We start from the raw sequence: 19,042 nt of genomic DNA, 5'->3' as shown, positions 1-19,042 counted from the left end.
AATGAAATTTTGAAAAAAAAAAAGCCTTGATATTGTCTTGACGATGAATTAGAAGTCTCATGACTGCTAACACAAATTACCTAAAGGTTTAATATTGCTCTTACCTAGTTTATTGAAACCTATAAATATAAACTTGTTTCCCTTACATGTATCTTTAAAATATGTACTCATACTGAAATACATAATATCTTTTAAACACAGAAAGTTTTTCTTCAAAAAAGTTTTGAAAGTTTTACTTTATATTATTTTTCTCCTGGAAACCTAATTCATTCTTTTACCTAGCCAACATGGAAAGCATTCTGCATTTAAGAGCCAATGTAATACAGGGTGCTATGGCAAAAACTGCATAAGGAATAAGTATTCCATTCACTATTACAAAGTTGGCATCAAGGTAGATAAATGTGTTTTCTAGATCTTCTTTCAGGCATTAGTGGACTTCAAGGAAAACTGAAAAATAACTTGGAGGTACTCATCATGCATCATATGGTAACAAATGACCATCTTAAGTGATTCAAGAAATTCTCAGATTAGACATAACTACTCAAAATTCAGCCCCAAATGCTTCAGATATTTAAGAAGACAGGAAATTACTTCCTGATTCTATCTAATTTTAGATAAAGTGAGTGAGAAAAATCATTAATCATTAACCCCAAAGGCCATTCAAAAAAGCTGCTTAATTATTCTCTTGGGTTGTCGAATGCTGAAAGTGGAAAACACTGCAACTGTAAAGGTGAGTAACTGCATCAATTATGAGTTTGTCCTAAATATTCTTACCAAAATTTGTATTGCCACCTCCAGGTGTTTGTGAACAGATAGGACAGCATTCCCCAGGGGGTGTTACAGGGTCGGCACAGTCCAGCACATCCTGGCACTCTATCTTGTCACAGAGAATGGCTCCATTGTCACAGACACAGATCTGGCAAGGGGCAGGTTTCCAAATATCCCTGTTTAAGTACATCTGGCCATTCTGAGTGCAGGCTATTTCTTCACCATATCCTTCTAAAATAAGAAGAAAAGAAAGAAGAGGTTAGTAATGTGAAATTATGGATTTGGGAAAATATTTTAAAAGGTGAGTCATCTTGTGGATTCTAAAACATTCTGGATTAAGAAGTAACCTTCCAAGAAACCAAACACAGATGAACTGATTTCATATTGTAACGAAATAATGTGTAATTCACCATGAAATGATGATAACGTATCCTTGCATGACAGGGGAAGAAATAAAAGTAATCTAATGGAGATACATTTTTTTAACCAGATAATGCTTCCTTCAGGATTTTATTCCTTAAGATATGAATGATCAAACAGGAGAATATCAGTAAAGAGGGATAAAAGAGAACCATCTGAAAATTGGGAGAAAATGAATACTTCAAAGGAGAATATATAATTTGACTGTTTGGTGAACCCTATTATGACTTGCAACTCACTAGAAACTGTAGTAAATTCAACAACAGGAGACAGTGTGTTTTCATGTACCATAGAAAAAAACTTCAAATATGAAAAAGGTATATGCTTTTACTAAAATTATTTTTTAAATACAGTAAAAAGAATAACCATGTCCCATTTTATGGAGTAGAATTCCATTAGATATCCTAAACTAATGGTGTTTACTAAACTGTGGCAGAAATGCACAATTTATGCAGATAATGAGTTAATTTATGTTTCCATCAAAATTAATTAAGAAAAACTAAAAACAAAATAATACACTGAGTTAATATATATTTCTCTAGTGCTTTTCTACATTTACATTACAATTTAAGAAAGCTTGGGAAAATACATATATTTATTTATGTGTGTGTATGCACATATTGCATAGTAGCCCTAAGATTATACATTTACTACAACATAAACACATATATTACATCAATAACTTTGTGATTTTATGAGAAACAATAGTATAGAATTTTAAACATAATGTGGATCAAATCATCCATGCTTAAATATTATCAGGAAATTCCCAACTACTTAAGTTCAAAACTCCTTTATAAAAGCTAAAGACATTCTTTCCCATTTCTTGCACAACTTGATCCCTTTTGCCTAACACTACCTCTCCTACCTTCATTCCAGGCCCTCGTGGCTAGCTATCATGACTTACTTCAATGTCACTTACCCTTGAAATTCTTTTCTGACTACCCTGCAAAAATTAGATTTAATTTTATTAATTTTATTAATTTTATTTACTCAATTGATATTTTTCATAGAACTTTTTGAAGAACTCATGCCCTCAGCCATTCATTCATTCATTCATTCATTCATTCATTCATTGTGTATTATATGCTAGGTAACTTAAGAGATACTAAAATGTGAAGAAATGGGCAAAAAAACACTGCCCTCAGGAATTTTATTAGAATGAGTATTAATTTTTAATTTTATCTCCCTCACTAGAGATAAATTACATGAAAGTAAGGACTAGGTGTCTTGTTCATCACTGTATTTCTTTTCCTTTTTCCTTTTTTCTCTTCTTTTTTTGGAGATGAAGTTTCACTCTTGTCACCCAGGCTGGAGTGCAATGGCATGATCTCAGCTCACTGCAACCTCTGCCTCCTGGGTTCAAGTGATTCTCCTGCCTCAGTCTCCGGAGTAGCAGGGATTACCAATGCCCACCACCATGTCCAGCTAATTTTTGTATTTTTAGTGGAGATGATGTTTCGCCATATTGGTCAGGCTGGTCTTGAACTCCTGACCTCAGGAGATCCACCCACCTCAACCTCCCAAAGTGCTGGGATTGCAGGCATGAGCCATTGTGCCCCACCTCATCACTGTATTTCTAAAAGTCGATGCTATACCTTTCATAAAACTGCCATTTAATGTCTCCTGGATGGACATAACGAATGAATCTAAACTATGGTTCACTAGTTTAATTGCACAGCATGAACTTTGTACTTCATAAAAAGATGTTTTAATGTAGTTGTAATCAGTTCATGAAAGATGTTATCTGGCCAGGCACAGTGGCTCATGTCTGTAATCCCAGCACTTTGGGAGGCTGATGTGGGCAGATCATGAGGTCAAGGGATCAAGACCATCCTGGCCCAAATGGTGAAACCCCATCTCTACTAAAAATACAAAAATTAGCTGGGTGTGGTGGTGCACACCTACAGTCCCAGCTTCCTGGGAGGCTGAGGCAGGAGCACTGCTTGAACCTGGAAGGCAGAGGTTACAGTGAGCCGAGATCACGCCAGTGCATTTCAGCCTGGTGACAGAGTGAAACTCCATCTCAAAAAAAAAAAAAAAAAAGAAAGGAACCATATTATTGTTTGGCATATAAATATATTCAAATGATAATGCAAAGCCATATATGAAAGTTATTTTAATTATTTTAGCTTACAATTCAGATATTAATCCAAACTGTTTTATATAATTTTTATCAATTATACTTTAATAAAACTGGAATAAAAACATTTTTCTGACTGTTCTGTGGAATACTTTGCTTCATATATTTATTCTTTCAACATCACAGATATTTGACAAATGGAAAAATGCTTTCAGAGAATAGCACTACTATATCCTTTTTTTTTTAATTGCATTTTAGGTTTTGGGGTACATGTGAAGAACATGCAAGATTGTTGCATAGGTACACACATGGCAGTGTGGTTTGCTGCCTTCCGTCCCCTTGCCTGTATCTGTCATTTCTCCCCATGCTATCTCTTCCCACCCCCCTACCCCCCATCCCTCCCCCATTTCCCCCCAATGGACCCCAGTGTGTAGTGCTCCCCTCCCTGTGTCCATGTGTTCTCATTGTTCAACACCCACCTATGAGTGAGAATATGCGGTGTTTGATTTTCTGCTCGTGTCAGTTTGCTGAGAATGATGGTTTCCAGGTTCATTCATGTCCCTACAAAGGACGTGAACTCATCGTTTTTGATGGCTGCGTAATATTCCATGGTGTATATGTACCACATTTTCCCTATCCAGTCTATCATCGTTGGGCATTTGGGTTGGTTCCAGGTCTTTGCTATTGCAAACAAGCACTACTATATCCTAATGGTTTGTGTGCTGTTTTATAAGATGAGGACTAAGTTTCTAATCTGTTTTATCTTCATTAAAAGACTTATACCACAAAATACATCTCTAATCAACAAAACAATATTAGCTCTATGCCCATAGTGCTATTGTAGTCATTTAAAACCAATGGGAAAATAGAACTTATGTTTCAATATGTTTTTCTGGAAGACTGTTTTGAAAAAATGAGAAATGTATTCATCAAATAAATAGTGTGACTTTAGATGAAATATCACTTTAACACAATGTAGTTGCATGATGAACATTTCCAAAGACACAACCTGTATAAAAATGGGCTTATGTTCACAGTTCACTGAACAATTCCATTAAGTAGAAAAATTAAGAGTAACTTTGCTGATTAAGTTTTATGATCGAGAAGGAAATATCCACTTACAAATGTTAAATTCTATTACCTGATAATGAGATACTAGTTCAATTAGCTTGTTTCTCCCATTCCAAATTCTTGGGTGGGGGTGGGTAACAGTCTTTAAAATTATTTACTGGGAGTTAAATGCAAATGTGCCTAATACTAACTGTGCAAAATGTTGAAAGCATATGTGGCTGGGTGTGGTAGCTTACACCTGCAATCCCAGCACTTTGGGATGTCAAGGAGGGAGGACTGGTTGAGGCCAAGAGTTCAAGACCAGCCTGGCAATACAGTGAGACACTATCTCTACAAAAATTTAAAAGTCAGCCAAGCATAGCGGCACATGCCTGTAGCTCCAGCTACTTGAAGGGTGAGTCAGGAGGATCATTTTAGCTCAGGAGTTCTAGGCTGCAGTGAACTATAGGCAAGCTACTGCAATCCAGCTTGAGCAATACAGTGAGAACCTGACTCACAAAAAGAAAAGAAGGAAGCATATGTGTTCCTTTCTGTCCTCAAAAATACATATTATTGTCGGGTATTATATATATTATATATGTTACACATATGATAACAATATATGTTTTACATATAACATTGTGGAGTGATATATTTGTTTATATAACAAATGAATATAATTAAACTATACATTTAATTATACTATATTTAAGTTCATTTATTGTATAAATCTTGAAAGAGCCATAGAGAACAGGATAAGTTATCTCCTGAAGTTTTATTAAAAAAATTATTATAACAAAACATATATTATTATTGGACAGATATATTGTATATGAGGATCTATATTGCTGATGAAACAATTAGATATTTGGAAGTAGAGAACAGGAAAATCAAAAACAAGATGACATGTAATAATGTTGTCAAGTAAACATTAAAATATATGAGGGACTCTTCAGGTGGTAGCTTATCTTATTCTTTTTTCCTCCTTTAGGGTTGGAATAAAAGGATGCATTGTCTCAGTCTTACGTTAACACCTAGAAAAGCAGTTTCTCTCTGAAAGTTAGACAACATAACCTCCACTCAAGAGGCAAAGAAGTGGGCCACTGGGTTACTTTCTTTAAATTATAATGTTAAGAGTTCGTTTTATACTGTGAGTCATCACTGGTTCCTTTCTCCTGAGAATTTATAATTAAATTTAAGATGATGTGGAAAGTTAGTTGAAATGCTTTTAAATAGCAAGGAGATGGAAAACCACATTCACTGCTAAACTTTGTCTTCTCTTCACTCAGACAAGAATCCATACACATCACAGAGGGCTCAAAAACTCAGTGAACTCTCATTGTTCATGTCTGAATGAAAGACATGCACAAAGAAACAGTGGGTAGAAAATACAGGGTATCTTGCAGTTTTGACGGGTCTACATGGTAGTTGTACACCATATAATTAAGTTGTCCCTTCTGTTTTCTACATAGACACTTAAATGAAAAGTAAAATAGAAAATTGCAGCCAATTTGTTGAAAAATGTTGCAGTAAAGTTGTCATAATAGAATTGTTTTATAAATGACAATGTGGTATAAAATAAAATAATTTTTAAATGGCATTCTGAGAAATTTAATTCTGTCCCGATTCCTCTACCCAAATCATAAAATTAATCCAAGCTGATATCCAAGGCTTAGATTCAAGGCCCAGAACTAAAATAAATTAATAAATAAATATTTCTTAAAATACCTGGATACTGGGGCCAGTGCAGGGTTGGGGTGGAGTTGGGGGAGGAAGATCATTAGGAAAAATTAGGAGAGATAGCTAATGCACGCTGGAACTAATACTCAGGTGATGGACTGACAGGTGCAGCAAACCACAATGGCACACATTTAGCTACATAACAAACCTGCACATCCTGCACATGTACCCTGGAACTTAAAATAAAAATAAAATTTAAATTTAAAAATTGGATAAACAAATATTTTTATATAATCTAAACAAGAACTCCAAAACTTTAATTTTGCATTACTTGTATTTTTTGCTGTTTATGTTTTTTAAGTTTCCTAAAATTGATTAGGACTGGTATAAATCTGATAATATCATGACTATTTTGTAATTTTCATGGTGCTTAAACTTTCAAAATTTTTATCTCCCAAGCTACAAGATTCTTTTACCCTCACCAAATGTTCCAACAAATTGAATCTATTATGAAGTCATTCCCACAAAAATTCTGGCACTGATACATACAGAGAAGAGATGTATTTAATCTGATCACATTTTATTTTAAATCAAATCAATTGTTCTGTATCTCGTATATCCTCATAGATTTCTCTTCTCATAAATCTTAAGTGCTTTCATATTTAGTTGTAAGAATTCAGTTCTTAATCACTAGATGGCAGACCAAATCCACCATCTTATTATAACAATTAGAAACTAAATTATCACAATTGCAGCTTGCCAACTATACATTATGCCTGCATCCACATTTTTTTAATACAATTATACTTGTGGGGGGAAAAAAAAAAGCCTGCATACAAATGGCCATGTTGAAACCTTGGACTGGCCAAGAGAGATCATTGTATCTGTATATTAAATTATTGAAATCTACTTAAAGGCTTTGAAAAATATATGAAATAAAAGTGCCTAAAATTATGCCAGATATTCTCTAGTCATTAACTAAAGTTCTCCCATGCAGAAATAATATAGAGTGCACGTGTTACAAAAATCTTCAATCTCTTATTCAGACGAATGCTCGTGCAGATCATTTTCCCTCATTAGACTGTGAGCCCCTCAACAGCCAGAATTGTGTTTACCTCAGCAACCTTCACACTTAATGTCATATAATCTGTCTTTGATAAATGTATGTGTAGCATGGATGAATGCAGATGTGACTGAGGAACGGAAGGAACTAGTTCATTGATATGCCTGTTTAAAAGATAGCACTTTTAGCTCTCTTTCCTCTTCCCCTCATCTTCCCAGAGAGGAATTACACTTAGGATCCCTTTTTTGAATGAAAGGGAAATGGTCACTTGGTGGTTCTTACCAGGTGTATCTCTGACATTCAGGCCTCTGTGTGACCAGAAAGGAAGAAGACTGTGTCAGCCATGGGATTTCATATTTTAGAACAATCTTCAGAAAGCTACAGCAACCCTTCAGCCTTCCTGATCCAGCTCATTTATTTAGGCCCCTTTGGGGAGTGTGAAGGTCAGGGATACCATTATTTAAAGTTTCTCTAACTGTAAAGGTCGTCGAGGAACTATAATCATGGCACTGTCAGCCGGTGACCTCATGAAATGGAGAGAGAATGTCTTGAGGGACAAAGGAGGAGGCAGTAAAGCAGTCCACGTGTCCCTCTGGACGTGCAGATGCTGCCTTTGGCAATGCACAGAAGAGCATGGGCTGCTGGATGGGGTTCCAAAGAGCCTACCGAGGAAATCCTTCCCTTCCTTCTGCTCTAGGGCACTGTTTATCATTAGAAGGGAACGACAAAGAGGGACAGCATTCAATTCCTTCTTTAGACCCTGTGGAGGAGACGCCAAAAATTCCACATTCCTCATTTTGCTTTCTTTAAACAACTCATAAAGTTTAAAAGTAAGTTACATATGAAGCCACCAGGGATAGTTGAGGGGGATCTATTACACACTTTGACAATTTTTTTTCTATTTCAGCCTTAAGATCTATGGGATGGTGGAAGGGTAACTACGCATGGAGCAGGCCTATGGGGTTTTACATCTTCTGTTCTTCAATTCACTACATAGACTTCTACCTTCTAGTGAGCCCACAAACTTAAATCTGGTTTTAGGATAGTTATCCAAATTACTACTTTTTCCGTGCCCTCCTCGTCTTTTTCCTTGTACCAACTGAACAGAAGTAGGCATTGAATAATGATTTCAGCTGAGTTAAATTTCTGTTCCACTAAGGACAATCATGTTTTATACTCTAAAGAAATATAATGACAATTTTGAAAAATTTCCTTGAAATCTAAAAAATTAAAAAGGAAACAACTCATACAAAGTACTTCAATGCATTTCAGTTAACATATAAATTTATTTATTTATTTATTTATTTATTTATTTTTTTTGAGACGGAGTTTCACTCTTGTTACCCAGGCTGGAGTGCAACGGTGCGATCTTGGCTCACTGCAACCTCCACCTCCTGGGTTCAGGCAATTCTCCTGCCTCAGCCTCCTGAGTAGCTGGGATTACAGGCACGTGCCACCATGCCCAGCTAATTTTTTGTATTTTATTAGAGATGGGGTTTCACCATGTTGACCAGGATGGTCTCGATCTCTTGACCTCGTGATTCACCCGCCTCGGCCTCCCAAAGTGCTGGGATTACAGGCTTGAGCCACCGTGCCCAGCCAGCACATAAATTTTAAAAAATTAGATAAACTGTCTGCAAAGGTGGTTAGTTTCTTCAGTGCAACCATTAAATGTTTTCCAATCTCATAAGCAAAGGTTTTTCAGTTAACTAGTAAAACTTCTGTTTTTACTTTACTTAAAATGGAAAAAATAGAAAGGAAAAACTCTCCTATTAGGTACTACTTAAGTTTTTTTCCATGTATCATTGGGAAATCTAAATGACTGCAGCCAAAATGGGAAACTAAAACTACACTTACTGCACATGCAATGCTCCTCTACAGTTCTGTCTGGAAGACCAGCTTTCAGTCTGCTAATGCATTTGACATAGATTTCTTTTTTTCCCAAACACATATCTCATGCTACTAAATAACTGCAAAACATCACAAAGGGAATTGAGACAAGTCATAATCTATACAGCAGAAATTTCAGTAGTAATTTTTATAGCCAATCTTAGTTCTATTCTTAAATATTAACCCTTTATGAATAAATTTTATACAGAGCTATGCCAAATGTGTTTGTCTACTTAAACACATGAAGAATTTGTAATTGTTTTGAACGATATCCACTTAATCTCTCCTAGCATAATAGTGCTTGAGATAAACAGAAGAACCAAAAATCTGCTTCTCTATTTCTATTTCAAATGAGAATTAAACACCCAGTAATATCTAGTATCCACATTCCAGATTTCCTTCATCTCCTTTCAGTCTTAGCTCAAATATTACCTACTCTGATCACCTACCAAAAAAATTGCACATGACTACACATACATACAACCATAACTCTCAGTTCAACAATTCTTCTTCTTTTTTCTTTTAATTTAGTATTGATCACTTTCAAGCCTGCTATGATATTGGATTTACTATGTTTACTGTTTGTCACTCCATGATAGATTTATAGCTCTGTGAGAACAGATGGAATTTATTTTGCTCCCTTTGTTGATATATCCTGATATCCTCGAATAGTGTCAGGATCATCATAAATGCTCAATAAGTATTTGTTAAATTAATTTGTTGAATATTAGTTGTTTGCTTAAGAAGCTTTAGATGGTAAAGTCATTTTATAACTTTTTTTGTATATAAAAAGGAATTTTTATAACTAAAGTCAATTGTAAGAATACCAAGTAAGAGATCTAGGCCACATATAATACAAAATGATATGCTTTGATCATGGGCTATTACCTGATTTTTAGAGAAGCCCCATTTTAGCTGTAATTTATGTGGGCCAAACCTACAAGGCTTTAAAATACTAGTAATTATGGGAATATTATGTATTATTATTTATTCCAGACATTATATCCTGAGAAGAATGTATATTTTACTCATTTTTATAACTGAAAATAATAATTATAAGAGGATATTCAGTAAGGGATACTCTATGAGAACAAAATTAAATATTTTACATAAAATATTTTAGAGTCAATTTAACTTTGTATTTTATTATGTCTTTGCAGCTGCATTTTGCCTTCTTTTTCAATTTTCCCTGATACAGAAGAATATTTAGGGCCTCTAGAGAAAATCCAGACATTGTAGTCAGCTTATTTCTTCCAGTTCATTCTTTATTCACTGCCCTTGCCTTGAGCAAGTTGAAATTTCTTTTACAATCCACCAAACATTCCACAGTTCTCAATGGTTCTTTGATCCCATTCATTTCACTACCAAAGATTCTAAAATATTTTGAAGAAAGTTTCTAAGAGGAATTTAAAGGGATGCCTCTTTCTGCATTATTCCCTCTGGAGCTCAGTTCTGGAGGCATGGGGTGAGAGGGACTAGTGCTGTCATTCTGAAGGCATAATTTCTAATTTTATACTCTTGGAAATATCTAGTGACTTGAATTAGTATTCAGTTTTGTTCTACTTTACATCAATTTAACTTATATCTATTTTGTAGCCATTAAGAAATAATTGATTTTGCTAAAGAACAAAACTAAAACTAGATTTTACTCTTCTTTCTGGTATTCCTTTCCAAGTTACTTCCAGAACAGGTAATATACTCTTTAAATAAAATTCAGAACCTAAGTTCACCTCTTAATCTTCATATTTAGTTTCTCCCTTATAATGTGCATAATTGTATGGAAGCCAACTTATTTATTGCATGTTTAAGATCAAAACTCAATATTCTCTGAATCTCAAAACCAGCCAAATGCCATAGCAATATATGGTAGGAGAAAAGAGAAGTTGTTGCCTTTAGTGGAAAGTTAGTTATATTAATAACTTTTTAGATGCACATCAATCTCTTCATTGGGTAATTTCTCCACTTGTAGGGAGAACAAAAGACAAGAAAAGCAAACAGACAAGGAGGATGAAGAGAGGAAGGAGGAAGAGGGGTAGAGGAAAGAGGATGAGATGATCGTCTTCTTTCCATCTAACTTTATTACATTAAGAAGGAGGATTTATAAGTTTCTTTAGAAAACAACAGAATTAACCTGAAAATACTTCTTTATCCTATTAGGGAAAATACAAAGAATGAATCCAAGATTTTTCACCTGCAAAACCATGTGCTTCTAAGGAGAAGATGCTATTTTCTTTACTAAGTAAACACAGGCAAGGTTTATTACAATTTCAAAAGTTTTAGATTATTACTTAATGCATTCATTCAGTTTTCAAATTCTGAATTTTATCATTATTATATAATTCATATTTTTGTTTCTTAAAACATGGTGACAATGAATAAAATATCTATGAAGGAAAATAATACTTTGTCATTTTCTTTAAATATCCATGGAAAGATCAAAAGTTTCTAAAATCTTTCAGTAATTTGCTTAATTCCAAATAACTACAGAACATTTATTTGGTGCTAATACAGTGGTTAGCATGTGCTGAGATCAGAGGAGAAAATGTATAGCATTTCCTAAAGAGTATAAAATTTAGTTTGGGCAAAAAGATTAAGTTGTTTACACTAGTCAACTGATTATTATTATATTAATATATGAAAAGTGTGCCTCAATATTTCCACTTGTTAACATATAGAAAAAGATAAACATATAGAAAAAGATAAAATATGAGCCTTTACTTTTGGGGAAAAGAAATCTTTAAAGACATCATAAAGAAGTTTGCTTTAAAGTATTGAAAATGTATCCTATTAAATTTGTCAATCTGGGAAAAAGAATAGAGGCATTAGTTAATCCGTTTAATTAATAATTATCTAGCAAATAATAACAATTTTATTAAACACTTGTTTAGTATAAAAGCAAACTTTGGATCAGAGAATGAGACATTTGGAGTTTAACTTTCTTGCCAAAAAAAAACAAAATATACAAAAGCCGCAAAAGATAATGAAATTTTTTGTAGAATAATTTTATACATATATGTATTTCACTTGTGCTTTCTGGAAAAATTACACTCACACTGAAACTTCATAAATGCATTCTATTTTCTCATTAACCTATATGTATCCTGGGGCCTTTTGAATTATTGGTCCTTATCTTGGAAATCTTCCTGTGATTTGAGAGGTCTTTGCCTAATGCTGTTTATTTTCATTAATTACAACTAAGTCTGGGGAACATCAACCTGAGGATTTTCTAGAGTCCAAAACAAAAACAATCTTCAATCATTATGGAAATATAAAATTCTGTTTATCAAAGCAAACTTCAATTAGCAAGGAGTGAACAGAATACAAAATGACATTAAATTCTCTTAAGAGTACATCACGTCTTGACTCTCCTTTGGTATCCTATTTGGTAATGAAACATATTTTAAACTCTTAGACAGCAAGACAGCTGGATACATAGAGGAGAGAAAGTGGAAACCCATAAATGCAAATCATTCAATGATTCCTGAGAATATAGCAGCTATAATAATGGCTAAGGCCACAGTTTCGAGATCCCCTGTGTGAGTTTCAGTCCTCCTTGTTCGTTTTGGTCTTTCAACAACTTTGGCATTAAGAATGTGTTCAAATCATAAAATAAATGCATTTATTTTTGAAGCAAACATCAGAATAACATATATAATGTATGCATTTTGATAATATCGTTTATTTATTCAACAAACATTTTTCTGTTATTTTGCCAAGCATTGGGAATACAGTTAAAGTAGTGAATTCCTCCCTACCTTTAAGGAGTTAACAGACTACTGAGAGAACCCGTGCTTCTTGTCTTTTGTTCTCCCTACAAGTGGAGAAATTACCCAATGAAGAGCTTTGATGTGCATCTAAAAAGTTATTAATATAACTTTCCAGTAAAGGCAGTTAAGTTTACTCTGCCCCCATAGTTCCCTTGTGGAGGATAGCTTGTAGTTTGTAATTTGTCATAGGCGGGTACCAGCTGCCTACCTGGTATATTCCTGAGTTATGTGTATATGTAGAACACCTGTCTATTCATAAGAATCACCTGTCAAAGAGCAAATAAGTGCATGGATGAATCTCTGCTCCCGGCCTTCAGTCCTGGAGAGCTGCAAGCCCTGCAGGCTCTCAGGCTGTTGGTCCCCAGGATAGATACAGTCTGTTGACTATCTGGGTGTCTCCCTCTCTCAATACCTTCAGCCTGCCTGGGTGGGAGTCTCCTAGCTCAGCTGGTTCTCGGTACAGTGCAGTAACAGATTATTAGAACATAATTCTCTAAATATAAAATTATAGGGAAACCTTGGCTGTTGTGGGAACATGTAGGAAGAGCATATCATCTAGGCTGGAGATCAGGGAAATCAAAAGAGTTCTGGGATTTGAGTTCTTTAACTTCCTTATTTCCTTTTTTTAATTTATGGTTTTGGGTTTCTTTTTTAAGTGAGAAAATTAAAATCAAAAGCAGTTTCTTCCAAAAATTCACTTCCAAGGTGGATAAATTGTTACACTTGGCTCCTTGCTGGTGATTGGCAACGGATTCCTTTTCTCTGCCAACTGGCCGGGATGGATCTGAAGCAGCCCAGGTACTTTCTCTCACCCGTGACTCTGATTTTAACTTCTTTACCATCTCTCCCTTTGCCTGAGGGTAAAACAACGGCACTCTGTTTCTAAACTAACTGGCATATCCATGGGAAGATGCCTTGGAGGAGGGGGTGGGGCTCATGTGTAGGTGCTGCGGGCCAGCAGTCCGGAGGCCAAGGCAGTGTGCACAGCAACATGGCAGGAACCATTTGTTGCTGATGACTAACTCTAGCAACACTGGGAAAAACTACCAATGCGTTTTTCTAGGTACAATTCCACAGTCTTTCTTCAAATTTAGATGTAGAATTCTGGATTTATGGTGTTTTGACATTTTAGGAAGTCAAAAAAATAGTGTAATGTCTAGTTTGAAAGAAGCTGACTTTTGTAATTTAGAAAACACTGCGAAGTAAGATATTAAATAAGTGTACTAAAAGTTTATTTATACCTAGCACATCCATTTATACTCACTTTTTTAGATTACTTAAGCATTTATCGAGTTTACTTACTCTATGACTGACTATATCCCATCGAAGAAAGATACAAAAGTTAAAGACACACAAGCTACTCCAGAGGACCTTAAAGGAAAGTTTATAAAATCACACCTCTAACAAATATTTACTAAGAACATTCAAAATATAAAGTATCTCCTATCCAGTTGTTTCTTTAATGACCACAATTAGTTGAGGCAGCAAATAGTTTATCTAAGATACTAGATTTGAGGAATTACAAATAAGAAATCTGAAAAGATGAGATCAATATAAGCTGAAATTATCTCAGCAGGGGTAAGTAGAAGTGGGTTCTTAAGCAGGCCTTGAAAAATGGAAGGTATTTATGATGGTGGGGGTAAGAAAAACTCTGCCGGGGAAAAAGGCAGGAAACCACCTAAAAGAGGAACAGAGAAGGGGAAAACATGTCACATACATAGCATCAGGAGGGGATGGTTCTTAATTTATCGAAAAGAAGAGGGATGAGACTGCTTGGTAAAAGTGATACCTCTTCCACCAGGAAGGTTTTAACAACTTGCCCATGTGGAATTTGGCCATTCTCTTCTTTTTCCCTCATTTCACCTTATCCATATACCTGGCAAATATCTGGAACATTCTATGATACTTATTGGTTTGTGTACATGTAAAATCTACTGGGCTGTACATTTCTTAAGGATAAAAAACATTTAATTTCTCTCTACATCATGAGTATATTAAAGTGCCTGATACAGGGAAAATATCCAATAAGTGTTTGCTGAATGAATAAATAAAGTTAATAAATAGGAGAATGTTTAAGTAGCTTTCAGGAATATTAACCAGAATTAAATAAGAAATAAATGGGACCAAAGACCACTAGTGAAAATGTTATACTGAAGTAAGAAGAATCAGTAGTTTTAGAAATGAATAGAGAGAGGTAAAGCCAAGAGACACTAGGTAGAAAATACAAAGGGTTTGATGAAGTATGGGTGAGAAAAAGTATTTATTTATTTATTTAGAGATGGAATTTCACTCTTGTTGCCCCGGCTGGAGTGCAATGGTGCAATCTCGGCTCACTGCAATCTCTGCCTCCCAGGTTCAAGTGATTCTCCTGCCTCAGCCTCCCAGATGGCTGGGATTACAGGCGTGCACCATCACGCTCAGCCAATTTTGTATTTTTAATAGAGACAAGATTTCACCATGTTGGTCAGGCTGGTCTCAAACTGCTGACCTCAAGTGATCAACCCACTTCGGCATCCCAAAGTGCTGGGATTACAGGCATGAGCCACTGTGCCTGGCCTAAACATTTTTAAAGATAACTTCAGAGTCTCAGAAATGGAGGAAGACATATCTACTGGGTATTTATGGGTTAAATTGTGTCCTGCTAAACGATATATTGAATTTCTAATCCTCTGTACTTCAGAATGTGACATTATTTAGAAATAAGGTCATTTAAGATGACCTAATTAGTTAAGATGAAGTCATACTGGAATATGATGGGCCCTTAAACCAATACGATTGGTGTCCTTATAAGGAGGGAAGAGGGGCAGAGACACAGAGACTCAGACATTCATTTCTGTTGCCTAAGTCACTCAGTTTGTGGTACTTTATTATCATGCAGCCCTAGGAAAGTAACACAGGTGTATGGTCCAAACATCGAATGAAATACAGGTTATGGAGAGATAAACAAATTTGATTTTAAAAATTCTAAACTCTATTTAAGGCATGTTGGAGTGAATCTTAAGGAAGTTAATTCCCAGTAGAAATATTAATAGAGCTATTAATTGTGTTCTAAGAGTTATGTTAAGTGCCTGATAAAAATTTTCCACATAGTCCTAACAACCATCCTGGTAGAGGCTTGGAGTCAACCATGATCACAAAGCTAGTGAGTGGCAGCACCAATATTTAAACAAATATATACACCTGTAACCATTATACATTATGTTAGACAAGCAGACTGCTATATTAGAGAGAGGATAAGGGGACGGCACATTTACAGGTACAAAAGTCTTAAGTCACACTCTAAATGTGGGTTTTAAATAAGAGAGTGGCAAAGTGACAAACAGTGCTCATATGAAGAATGAACAGCAAAAGAAGCTTCCATCTCTAAGGTAAAGCATGGTTTACCTTAGAGATGAAAAAAGGAAGCTATTTAAGATGGGTGTTTTAAAAGGAAACGTGTTAGTACAGAGAAGCAATTAAAACATACTAAGATTATGAACCCCATTATTTCTATTCAGCTCCCAACACTAAATGGTGGAAATTTCATTTCCTGGTGCTCTGCCTGTGTAGCCAGCCACCAAATGTTACCATCCTAATATCCGGTGAAATTTCCCCTAGCTTTCCTGAGGCCTCACAGGATATTGATGGGGAAAATACTATCTCCATGACATGAATAAGTCTTTCAGGTATTTTAATGAGTAGGGATAGTAAATGATTGCATACCAACTATTATTTAGTTCTTTTTAGATTAGTTTATAGGGCGCAGGAAATGAAATTTTTCCCCAGAATATTCAGCTTGCATTATATAAACATGATTCCCCTCAGCAAACAGAATGCACTATGCTTGCTATTTAACTAAAACTAAACAGGGGATAATAAAAAAAGTCGAGGAAAAATTTAAAAATATTCAGCACTATAAAATACAAGTCAAGAAAACTATCAACTGCCGCTTTTTAAATTACATTACATTCATATTTTCATTTTCTTTCATTTTTCTGAAGTCTGAACAAGTATTTTCAAATTTTCTTAAGTGTGTTTTCCTTTGTTTTATTTTTTAATTTAATCTTTGCTATAGATTTGAAAATGGAATCTTCCTCCAGAAAGCAACTTATACCTTCAATTTTTTCCTGTTTAGTAACTGTCAGGTTAGTCACAATAGAATTGATTAGCAATAAGGATTAGAAATAAAAGTAAATAATGAAATAAATGTAATTGCTCATTTTGTTTTACAAATAAAAGTAATAAAAGAAAGCATATGATATAATAAAAAATTCTAAATAAGACCTATTTGCATACTGATTTAATGGAAGATAACTGAGTGAATCTGGATATGCTTATGGTGTTCATGGAATAGCAATGACTGAAAATTATTTAATGGAATTTTACTGGCTAAATATCAAGTATAAAGATTATGGGATTTATCATGAACTCTAACAAACTTTTCATGACTGGACCATATTATAAAATTAGGTGACAAGATGTGCTAGATACAAAAAGAAAACCAAGGTATGTATCCACCAATAGAAACCTTTCCGACATTGCAGAGGTTCAACCATTTGGGACTAGGGCCATTCGCAGCATCTGACTTGGTAAATAGAACAAATAGATTTAGAGGCATGATTTTATGTCCAGCTACATCTAACAATTAGGAATTCTAAGTCATAGGTAAAATTATTCTCCATATCCACACCAAATTGCACTTACAACAGAGTTCACATACAGTTGACTCTTGAGCAACATGGGTTTGAACTGCATGGGTCCACTTATAAGGGGATTTCCTTCCACCTCTGCCACCCCTGGGACAAACCCCTTCTTTTCCTCCTCCTTTTCAGCCTACTCAAAGTGAAGACCGTAAGAATGAATACATTCATGATGAACCACATCCACTTAATAAATCATAAATATATTTTCCCTTCCTTATGATTTTCTTAAGAATGTCTTCCTTTTTCTAGCTTCATTTAAGAATACATTATATAATACAAACAACATACAAAATATGTGTTAATCATCTGTTCATGTTATAGGTAAGGTTTCCAGTCAATAATAGGCTATTAGCAGTTAATTTTTTAGGGAGTTAAAAGTTGTACATGGATTTTTCAACTGCACCCATGACCCCCATATTGTTCAACAGACAATTGTATTCAGCATGATTCTTTCTCATCTGATAAAACTAAGAGAAAGTTGTTTATTTCTTATGGGACCCAGGCTTTGGATTCCTTTAACTGTAGAAGGAGTAGGTGAAGAGTTTAGTTAAAACTTACAGGAATATGAAATCTGCAATGATAACCCTCTTCCAGCCATGACTTATACTACTTTATGCCATCCTATACATGATGAATTACAAACTCCACTATTTATGTTTCTAAAGTTTTCAGAAATTTAAGAACTGATTTTTACATGGGAACTATGTTATACTTAAATTTGTTGGAGATTAATTTTACTTAACAATCATTCAGCTTGCTCATCTTAAGACTTAAATGATTAGAAATATTAGTAAGGGGGAAAAAACCAATAAGATGATACAGTAGCAAAATCTATATTACCTAAAAGTCAGTATATGTGGATTCTTTCCAATGGTAATATTTTGTGTAATGAAAGAGTTTATGAAAAATTTCTTTCAGTTATGATTAAACCCAAAGTGATAATTTTATTTTAAAATGCTAACATCTAGTGTTTATTAACAAGAGAAATCATTTCTCTCTTTTAAAATTATTTTTAAAATGAGTTTTTAAATTTATTTTCATAGTGCTAAACAAGAGTGAATTTCAAGAAAAGTGACATAGCACTTAGTGCACATCAAGTGGAACGTTCTGCAGAATTTCTTAAGAGGAAAGAGGAAATCAGTTCTTTGGCTTCTAAAGCTCAGAAAGAATAAATTAGGTTTTTTAGTAAACCATGTAAGTCAAATCTAATTTCCCCTACAGAGGAGGCATTATAATAATAAAATGCCTTCCAAACCAAGGGACTAATAACAGCTTAACAAAAATAGTCACATTTACTAAATGAAATATATGCAGTCCAGTGTGTCATGTAGGGGATTTGAAGTGGTCTTGGCAGGGTGAGGAAACAGACTGGGGTCTCCAAAGAAATATCCACAGAAATACTGCACTGCACAGAATGCTAAGGCTATGAGAAAAGACAGTCTTTTTCCATCCAATAAATACTGAGTACCTATTATGTGCCATTTCTTTTTTAGGTCCCAAAACTGAACAAAACACAAGACAACCTTCTAACTCCAAGTAGCTATATCCTATTGAAGAAGACAGTCAGATAAGCAAGCAACTAAAGTAGATAACGATAAGCAACTTATAGAAATAAATACAGAGTGCTAAGGGAGTGTGT

At 34.6% G+C, this 19,042-nt stretch overlaps 1 protein-coding gene across 1 annotated transcript in view; it reads right to left on the bottom strand.

Moving 5' to 3' along the window:
* The window catches only part of COL5A2 (collagen type V alpha 2 chain), a 149,153-nt gene that overhangs the window by 77,040 nt on the left and 53,071 nt on the right, over positions 1 to 19,042 (bottom strand). Inside the window, exon 2 of the mRNA XM_003940835.4 lies at positions 775 to 999. Coding sequence (XP_003940884.3) covers positions 775 to 999 — 225 coding nt within the window. The remainder of the gene's footprint in view (positions 1 to 774; positions 1,000 to 19,042) is intronic.

The sequence above is a fragment of the Saimiri boliviensis genome, chromosome 5, assembly GCF_048565385.1.
Source record: "Saimiri boliviensis isolate mSaiBol1 chromosome 5, mSaiBol1.pri, whole genome shotgun sequence".
NCBI lineage: Eukaryota > Metazoa > Chordata > Mammalia > Primates > Cebidae > Saimiri > Saimiri boliviensis.
This window is presented reverse-complemented; position numbering and strand designations above follow the sequence as displayed.